General features: G+C 47.6%; 1 protein-coding gene across 1 annotated transcript; it reads left to right on the top strand.

Moving 5' to 3' along the window:
• Window positions 1–3,400: 3,400 nt before the first annotated feature.
• Window positions 3,401–9,404, top strand: LOC144141620 (uncharacterized). Its single transcript, XM_077673163.1, has 2 exons — window positions 3,401–6,215; window positions 8,596–9,404. The coding sequence occupies exons 1-2, from the start codon at window positions 6,034–6,036 to the stop codon at window positions 8,741–8,743; spliced, it is 330 nt and encodes a 109-aa protein (XP_077529289.1). The 5' UTR covers window positions 3,401–6,033; the 3' UTR covers window positions 8,744–9,404.
• Window positions 9,405–10,326: the final 922 nt, after the last annotated feature.

Here is a 10,326-nt window from a genome sequence, read left to right as displayed (position 1 = left end):
TCATTGATCGCGGCAGACCTTAACCACGGCTTTCAGAGGACCTTAACCGTGGCTTGCGAAGTTAAGAGATGAAGAGTTGAAGAAGAAAAGAAGACGGGAAGAAAAAGTAGCTGTTATGGTATTCCCTTAACTTCAATGCTCCCAGCCGCAGTTGAAGGCACCTGTTGAAGGACTGAGCTGAGAAAAAGAGTTTCCCAAAAAACAAATGCCCAGCGCGTCCTTGGCAGCAAATTTGACTCAAAGTTTGGAAGATTTGTCACTTGTCGCAAGATTTGATGAAGGTGATGCGTTCCGGGTTTCGTTTCCCGCACACGTTCTCGGGTGCGTGCGAAGTGTGAAATGAGTGGCTGCGGTATTCCTTTGGAGTCGTGCTATTTAAGGACTCGTCTCGGCACACTTACAGGTGAGATTTGAAGCAGATTTTCAGCAAAACCTCAGCGGGGCTTTTGTTTTGCCTAATGCTTAGGACTCTTTAAAAATCCAGACTGTCAATAACTTGTTGTGGAGATGAGTACACTGACATGAACGTTTGGGTCTCCATTTATGCAACTCCCTGCTGTGATCACTGCCCTACACGACGTCACGAACACTCAGCAGCACTGGACCTGACCACGACCTTTATTCTAAAAAGCTAAAAGCTCATCTCGGCAGAATGCACTGATATTAGCGAAGCATCATTGTCACTTAACCAGCCGCGTCGGCAGCCAAGGTAAAAAAAAATTGTAGTTTTAATTCATCACTGCAAATCACTGAATTGTCATCGAATGAGTGTAGAGAAATTTTATTGCTCATGATCAGCTCTCCACTGTTAACCGACGGCTCAAAGCTCCAACTTTCATATATCCTATCGCACACTGTCGATAAATGAATGTGTCATGGCCCCACAAAATGCAGCAGCAATCCGCACAACACTTCACGAAGACTTCTAGATGTTTGCTAGCCCCCATGCTTAAAGTCAACATTTCCTGAGTGCCGTCAGTGTCACGTCCTGCACCAAGCCTCCCTCACTGACAAGTTCAGGGCCCAAAGTTCGGCCACCATGCGAACGTCAGTTCCAGCGACACTCGTTTGAAGGAGTAGGGCCTCCTTGGTCGATGGCAGTGCAAAAGAAAACAACAGTTCCACTGGAACTAAAGGTCAAGCTTGTTTTGAATGACGCGGCGACGTGATCTGCGTTACGCTCTCAAACTGCGTGGGAACTAATGGAGTGTGTTTTGAGAAGCAGAAACTAGATTTTCAAAGCCATTCGTGAACAACTGGAAAAGACAAGACGCTGGGCCCTACCTACGTATGTCAGTTAGCATTACCGCCACTCAGCTCGAAGCAAGTCCAGCTTGAACCGGCGCTGTTAACGACATCTGCTAACGGGGTATAGGCTAGCGGAACTATTCGTTTCGAGCAAAGCGAATTATCTGTGGAAATTCAATAAGAGCAACGAGCGCACGAGAAGAAAACTTCACTCCACTTTCCAACTGTCCTAGATTCTACACCGCAGTAGTCCCTTCCCTAAATGTGTCTTCGTGACCTGCCTAATTTCGCCTCAAGACCGTGTTGACGAGAGATATTTCCCACCGATGTACTGTGCCGTAGGCCCATCGTTCAAGAGGCACATCTGGAGAGCATGATATGATTCAGGCATTCCCACTGAGCGAGGTGCACCTGACCCAGTCTTAGATTACAATTAGCATCACCTCTGAAGAAGGTGCTCGCCGAGCGCCGTTTCTCAATGTTTTCTGTGCCCGCGATGGAATTTTGTCCTGTGTAAGAACTTCTGCAACTCGAACCTTCACTCGCGGCTGTAGTTTTGCCGATGTGATTTTCGAGTGTGCCCTGCATGCTTGAGAAACACCTGTCATTGACGCTCCGGGTTATTCAAGTGAGCGCGGCGATTTTTTCTCGTTGTGACGTCAGTCACTGGAAGCGGTGAAGATTGCCGCGAGAAGCCATTTCTGTAATCATACCAGACGCTGAAACCTGATGTTTGACACGAAGTACAACCTGCTCGTCCTGTACGCCCGCCTTGGATGCAAACACGTGCACCATAGACCTTTGTTGGTTTCCGAATGCAAAAGATGTGCGAGTTCCCAAGTCTCTTCAAAGGTCCGCATTAATTCATAAGGCAGACTTACGCAGAAACTAATGACAAAAAACTTGCGCCGTTCTCATTGAAACTTTTCACGAGCGAAAAACTTTTCTCTTTCCAAATCAAAAGCGCTACTTTTAAGCTGGGTGATTTTGAATGCAATTTGCGTCACAGGCTTGAGCTGTAGAAGTCTCCCTGGCTGGGCCAAGGGTGTGACGGATTGAAAACCCCTTCGTTTCTTTCTTATGCTTTTCTGCGCAAGTGATCCATCTTGAGCGCGACGCTGACGGATACGAGGTCCTGTAGAGAGGCTCGGCGAGCGTATTCCACACTAGAGTTTTTATATTAACGCGCACGAGTTTATTTAAAACCAAAAGGAAAATGAATGGGCGGTCATTCTTTCACAGGGCTTCGTCAGTTTCAAAACGCTCTAGTCTGTTTGTGATCTGTTTGTGTATAAAGGGTCGATTTTGCTTGCAATTGTCGCTGTCCATTATTCACCAGAGACATCCGATTTCATAGGTTTTTTGAAACCAGGGGTTTTCTTTATTTCAGTTCTCTAATAAAGCTTGTGACGATAATGCGTAGCCGCGTTTAAGCATTGTTCTCGTGTTGTTTGGCTACTCACATCATAGAAGTAAAGTTGACGTACTTCATTTCCTTTGTTCTTCAACAACGCAACACGAACTGGTTTTTTTTTGTTCCTAAAATTGCATCCTTCAAGAATTGTTTACTTATTCGAACTCATTATGGCTCAACAATAGACAAATCTCTGGTTGATCATTGGCGTCTCAGTCCGATTGCCACTTCCGCATTCCCTTTGATCTCAAGGTTTACTGCCGTGCCAGTTCTTCCGCGTTCGTTGATCAAGGCCTCCCGGGGAAAACTTAGAAACTGGCTCTAATTAGAAATTAATGAGTTCTCTGCCGTTTTCTCAATCGACTAACGAAGTTCTGTGCTCCAACTGCAGTTGTGTAAATCTTTTGTGTATAGACTTCAGCAGGCATCTGGCTATTTATGTAGAATTGAGTTTATACTTTCTGAGTTACGCTGAAACCAGAAATCTCTTGTTTATTTCTTGTCGCTTAATGCTAGCTCTTTGTTGCGCACGTATATAGCGGAACAATCATTTACAAATAATAACCGGTTTTAGGGTTTAAACCCTTGCCGCTCTAAATTACACTTATACGTTCATTACTGTAGTTATGGCACAATGTTCGAAGTTTCAATGTATGAATGCGACGAAAACAACTATAATAACTTGAGGGGCGACCATAAAACCGCGCCGAGAAATCCTTCTCTGTTACTTCATACATATTTAGGGCTGATAACTACGCTCCAACTAATGTCCTCCGGTGCTTCGCCGTCTTCCTTTCCAGCTCGCTGCTTCATCAGCTACTTTTAAGTTCCCTTGTATTGGCCTTGCAACCTAGTGCAGTTACTGAAAACTAATCTCCCACGCTCCCTGCTCGAAATTTACACTTTCACGTAAAGTTCAATGGCGCTTTTCTGGAAAACATGACCGCTAGGTTTAGCGCGTCTAACCAGACCTGCTTGGTTGTCACGGGTCGAACACCTTACCAGGTTCATCCGTCGTTTTCTTCTGCATTTTCTCGGTGCTGCTACAATTACGAGGCTCTACTCGCTGGGCTGTAAAAAGTTTATGAGCCCCTGGGCGTTCCTCTGGGCACTGTAGTGGGTGCGCCTCGCTTCCTCCTGAAATTCGCGCACGAAGGCAGCGCTGCCACAGGAGCTCTTTGAAAAGCCGGTGGGTTCCGCGTCACCCTACGTGTGGCCAAAGCAATTGTTTGGAGTGTTTTCAAGACCGATCGCGTTCCCGTATCGCTGGACCGTTGATAGCGCCGTCACTAAGCGTCGATTTCTCAATGCGAAGTAGTAGTTCTCGTTTCGTCCCACGGTAAGTGTCGCTACTTGTTCTGCTCGGTTGTTGGTCGCTCGGAGGCTCTTATTGTTTGTTCTCTGCAAGTGATCGCGGTTTCAGCTTAAGAAACGCGAAAAGTTCGGAAGGTCAGTATAAAGAGCGCAGACGAGATCGATAGTTTCCTAACGGCCCCTTTCGACGACAAGAAGTTCGTAACAAGTGTTCTTGTTCGTAGCAGTTGCGACCTTTTGTATCTCCCCCGATAGTTTGATGGCAACTTAAAACGGAAGCTTGCTGCAGTCCAGAAGCAGTCGACGCTCCATTGGGCCACCGTCAAACATGTTTCCCCACTCGTGCTCTCTGAGTTCTCTCCAACGTCACGTTGTCGTTGCACTTCCGTAAGATCTTCATTCGCCAGTGTCGGGATCCGGCTTTCGACACGGGCAGAGACCGCGTGACGTCACCGAAGCGTCCAGCACTGTCGGAAGCTGAAGGCAAAGGGCACCTATAACACTTCCCGCCACCCACCGCCCCAGATCGGCGTCGCTATAGTTTGCGCTGGGTTCCTTGTTGCAGCGTCAACACTCTCCTCCCGTTACCGTCAACAACAGCCCATCGAGCGTTCCGCGCCCACTTTTCCTCACCGAGCTCTCGACTTCGCCCCCCGTCTGTTCGTGTGCCCGCCTCTTGACGAATTCCGTTGGTGGGAGAGAGCACGCCAAGGCGCCGCCGGACTCAGACCAACGCGCGCCCTCGGAAGAGGAGAGTGACGGCCTCGGAATTCTCGTCGCTCGCTCCCGTATTTATTCAAAACGCCTCATCGCCCGTGGAAGTTTGCCCTCGTCCCGACGCCACAGCCGACGCGTGCGCGATAAGTGGGGCTGGCGCCAGCCTGTGGTGATTGTGTTTGTTGTGACTAAGCTCGTGGAGTGTGGGAGAGCGCGAGGCGAAGGAGGGGCGTTGCCAAGCTGTTGCACGCTTCGCACGCACTTTGCAGTACCGTACCTTGGGCATCTAGACGCCCCCTTGAGGCATACGTGCCTCTCCACTCAGAGTCCACAGACGTCCGGAGCAAAGCATCTTCCATGGTTTTGACGGCTGGACTCTGTGATGTGTGTTCACGCGTCAACGTCTGTGCTGGGAAGACTCTCTGTTTTGTGTTTCCTTGAACACTGTGTTATTCGTAGTGCATCTGTCGGAGTGCGTTGCGTGTGTGCTCATGAAAGTGTGAAGGCAGCACTGCCGAAGCGGTGACGTGTTTTCCCAATATCGGGCGACGTGCTGCCAGCGTCAGCAACGCCAGTCTGATTCTCTCTGCTCTTGTGGCAGCCTTCCAAACACGGTATTGGGGATAGTGTTTCATTCTGTGACACAGGAACCACCCCTTCTGTGAAGACGTGCAGTGTTTACATCGCTGCGAGAAAAAGCAAACAAATAAGTCTGTGACCGAAGTTTATGTGAGTTCGGCGTTTCTACGCAGTGTGTTTTTCGTGGAAACTGTGGGCGCTCTACTGAAACTTTTAAATGCACTGTCAAGTTGCGCATTCTTATTTTTAGCCTGTCGTAGTCCACGTTCGGCTTTAAAAAAGTGGCACTTGCTGCAGTGTGCTGGAGGCCTCCAGCAGCGTCCCCCTACTGTCGAGTTTTCAATAACGCGTCCCCTTTCTTCACGGCACTAAATGTGTGCTAGTCTCTTTGCTCTCATATCTCTCCACAAAATTTCAATTATCAGAGGGAATGTGACAAACAGAACATTCTTTATTTCCTCTAAAGGACCTAGACAAATGTTCTAGTTGTAGTGGTGCAAGCAAACTGTGTTTTACCGAACACGCGTGTCACCAGTTATAGGATATCGTACTAGCGGCTACGAGAGACAACTACGAAAGGCTCCTCTGGGCCCAAGCACAGATCAAAGATGCGGCGTGGAATGTCCCCGTTCCCGGCTTATCCTGCGCAGTCGGGTGCACAAAAACGTGCCACGTGGCTGTCTGTTAAGTGGTAGAAGCGTGTGGAAAGCAGTGTGGATAACAAAGTGACGGACGTGGTGAGGGGGCTTCTGTGCCAGGACATGTTGTGTCCCGGAAGTTCCACAGCCGGCCCGTCGCACCAGGGGCTTCCGGGTCGATCGCGGGGAGGAGCTCGGCGGCCAGGCTGCTACCGACACCGACCGGCCGTGAGATACAAGATTCGTCCGGGACTGAACCCTGGCTACAGGGACGTGAGCCCGCAGGTCAGCATTCGCTACTACAGGTAGGTGCGATCAGCCCCTCTTTATACAACATGGCCTTTGCTGCGATTTGCAGTGAGCCTTTTGAGATTGCTTTCATATCCGCGCCGGATTATTCATTTCTAACCAAACGATCAGCCATTTTTTTGGGCCGATCTTGGAGTTAAAGAGTAGCAAAGCGTTTTAAAAACAATATATTATCAAGTGATTCAGTTGGGATGGGGAGCGGGAGAGGAGGCGAAGGTCGGGATTACCAGGCATAAGATATAGCGCGGGAGAGCGCTCCAAAACAAGTGTTTCTGATAGACAGCCGGAGAAAATGTCAACGATCTTTGCAGTAACAAACCACACACACACACCCACATATATACATATATATATATATATATATATATATATATATATATATATATATATATATATATATATATACACACGCAGAAAGAACTGCCGGCAGTTACAACGCCAAAGGAGGCATAGGGGGATGGTTAGACTTTTTGTTACTCATAGTGATGTTGCACTTTTTTATTAATTTATGGGAGCAAGAAAGAAAAACACGCGCCCAGAGTGAAGATAGAACCAACGCCTTTCGATTTGATCGCGAATGCCTTACCGATTCGGCTACCTGGGCGACTGTGTTCTCCTTCACTTTCTGGGGTATTTATTTTTACTACAACTGTATCTGACGCTTGAGGGTGGTAGCCAGTGCCACTCAGACTACACGGGGAGAACGGGACTTTCATTTCCACCCCCGGGGCGTGACTCGAACGTCTACAGCCTGTCATGAGCGATGAACTGGCTGGAAACCCTGTTATGCTACCTTGGCAGCAACGCTGCCAGAAGCGAGACCCTCGCTAAGCTTTCGCAGGATAATAAGGTTTGGAAATAAGTGGTTCGTTAGAGAATACAAAAGAAATGCCGACAGTCTACAGCGCCAAAGGAGGCATAGGGGGATGGTTAGACTATTTTTTTTACCGTTAGTGGTGTTACACTTTTTTTATTAATTTATGTGAGAAAGAAAGAAGAAAAACATGCGCCCAGGGTGGGGACTGAACCCACGCCTTTCGATTTGATCTCGAATGCCTTACCAATTCGGCTATCTGGGCGATTGTGTTCTCCATCACTTTCTGGGCTATTTATTTTTACTACAACTGTATCTATCTGACGCTTGAGGGTGGTAGCCAGCGCCACACAGACTACACGGGGAGAAGGGGACCTTCTTTCTTTCTGTATTCTCTAACGAGCCCCTCATTTCCATACTATATATATATATACAGAAACATAGGTCGGCCGTCTACAACGCCAAAGGAGGCATAGGGGTGTTGTTAGGCTCTATTTTTTACTACGGTTGATGAAGTTAAGATTTTTTTTAATATAAGGAAGAAAGAAAGAAAGAAAAACACGCGCCCAGAGTGGGGACCGAACCCCACTCTGGGTTCGGTCCCCACGATTCATTACAATATATATTTATATATATATATATATATATATATATATATAGGAGAGAGAGAGAGAGAGACAGAGAGAATACAATAAATCAATAGCTATACACACCTATATACATACATGCATACCCGCGTAAATATTAGAATAATTGGAACTGTTCCCATGACTGCAAAATAAAAGTTCAAATTCGTTAATTATTCTGTGTTGGTGTTCTCAAAATTTTTCTCCAGTTAGCAGGACACACTAAAGCCCAATGTTTAATTTAACCCCCCGCACCAAATTATGTTCCCAGATGTCGCGAGTTGTGCATTATGATATCCTACAACTATATATACTAATTTGATTACAAATGCCTTTTTTTGTGACTTCTTTATATTGGTGTCGCTGGCATATTCCTCATTTCAACGCCATCCCTGTCCGGGCGTTTAACAATGTTTTATATTCGTGCAGCTGGTGTTTTCATAATTTCAAAGCTATCATTGACCGGATGTACCAAATTATAACATGTCCATTTGAGGGATAAAACAACGCAACAGGGAACACACTTTTACAGCTGTAGCAAGGGCTTGCAAAGGGCATGGTGTCAGTAAATTCGCACTTCGCGGCATATTTTTCGTTTCACCATGTTATTGTGAGAAGTAGATGCACAACTTGAAACCATTTGCCTGCAAGAGTTTTGTTGGACTCTCCACCATTGCACCATTAGGTGCTGATACTTTCTCATGCGCAAACTTTCAAAGTGCCCATGCTACCGCATTTTCGAGGTTGTCTTCTGCATACTCGCTCCGATTGCCAGTGAAACGCATGACGTCACCTAAGGAGAATGCAGTAAAGCTGTGAAACAAAAGTATACAAGGACACGCGTGCACTCCGGGATTTCATGCTCGGTTCAGCGCTTTGTCGCTTGCGAACTTCCGTGACATCGCCTCAAAACTTTCCGTTTCATGCCCTGTGCAGACAGCCGATGCCGCGCTCCGCTACCCCCAAGTTGCCCTCGCCGTGTTACCACCAGCTGCCGTCGTTTCAGCGCAACTCAGGAAGAGCCGTAACCGGCACGCGAACATTGGGCCAGGGCACCAACAACCACATGATAACAAGGTCATAGAGTTGACGTTTATTACTCTATCCCTTCAAAAGGCCTAGATAACCAATCAGTGTTTTGGCCTCCGCTGGCTGACCTCTGTCGAGCTTCACCGATACGTCAGAAAAGTTATCACGCGACGGTGACACCTTTGCTTAGACATTATCGCGTAGTGGTTGTTGCTGGGAGTCCAATGGGCGCAACTCCGCGCAAAGACATGCAGTCGCTTGGAAGCGCTGATTCTTCTGCCGGTCGATAATGAAAACCCATTGCCACGGGTGCGTGGAATCGGCCTTTGGTGTCATTACTTGTTCGACGTTACGACCACGCCTTTTTTTATTTTGTTGTCTTCTGTCAGCATTTTCCGCACGGACGGCCGGAGTATCGATCAAACACCTCCTAGTTTTTTAACCTGCTATGTAAATAATGCCCGCCACGGCTTGTTCATTGCTTTTCTGATAGTGCTGCTTTCACGAAATATTTTCCCTATTTATTTGCATGTCAGTAGAGTGGTTGATCAGTGCAGCGGCTAATGGGAAAGATTGGGATGGAAAGAAAACGTATTCGAACGAGGTCGATATAGGCTCCGGCGCTGTACAGGGGGCGCTGCGAAACCGACTTTCGTGCAGTACTTCCGGGTAGTACAAAGCTGCGGGGGGGTCCCATAGGGTCCCTTGTTCACAGAAGCGAAATGAGCTGATACTTCCGATTGTTTAGCGACATGGTCACCAATCTATCCCCGACACGTCCGATCTCGTCCGGCGATCAACTTGGCTTCAGAAAAAAAAGCTTTGCAGTCTTAAGTACATTTACAGCGTCTACAAAAATCCTGCGACGATGACGGCGCTCTGCAACTTGCAGGTCAACCGATCGATGGTCGCATCATGTGAAATTCGAAGTCAAAGCTTCTCGTTTAAACTGATACACTTGGTGAAAAGGACGTTTGAACAGCAGGCGATAAAAAAAAGATAAATACGAGTACCGCAATCGGCAATTATCGTGCGTAAGAGTTTGCGAGTCCGCCGGACTGCAGGCTCGTCTGCTACGGTGCCCCGCGCTTTTGCGTCCGTCGGCCCTATGCCTGTACTCTCATTAAACAGTGCTGGTTTGCGTCGCCGTTACGAATACATGGTGCAGCCCTAGCTTGCCGTTTCATTGCGTGGCTCCGCTGGAAAATGCAGCCAGAGTCAGAAGCGTGAAATCTGTTTCGTGATTCTGAAAGTAGTGGCCTTAAAACAGAGTGGTCGGGCGAACTGAGTGGCGGTCCCCTTTTCTTGTTTAATTACGCTCTTGCATCATATATTCCCAGTTTACCCCCAATATGCTAAATTAAGGGCCGGCAACGTTTTGAGGTGTAGTGCCGAGTTACGTGAAGTCTACACGGCGGATGGCTGGACGACAAATCGGCTCCGACGGGGAGGGGGCTTTGAAGGCAAAGAAAAAATTAGGCGAATTTCCAATAATGTTTGACAATAATCTGGCTAAGTGTGAAGATGGGGGACAATACAGCTGGAAGCCATCAATTCTCTGTCCTTGTCTCCCCGTCTAACACTATTCGAGGTCAAGACGGTCGTGTCGGCGTTCAGCTTTTTAGTGACAGGGGGAGG

The sequence above is a fragment of the Haemaphysalis longicornis genome, unplaced genomic scaffold (genome assembly GCF_048455015.1).
Source record: "Haemaphysalis longicornis isolate Haplotype H1 unplaced genomic scaffold, Haemaphysalis longicornis Haplotype H1 scaffold_6, whole genome shotgun sequence".
Lineage (NCBI taxonomy): Eukaryota > Metazoa > Arthropoda > Arachnida > Ixodida > Ixodidae > Haemaphysalis > Haemaphysalis longicornis.
Note: the sequence above shows the minus strand (reverse complement) of the source record. Positions and strands in the feature narration are given on the sequence as shown.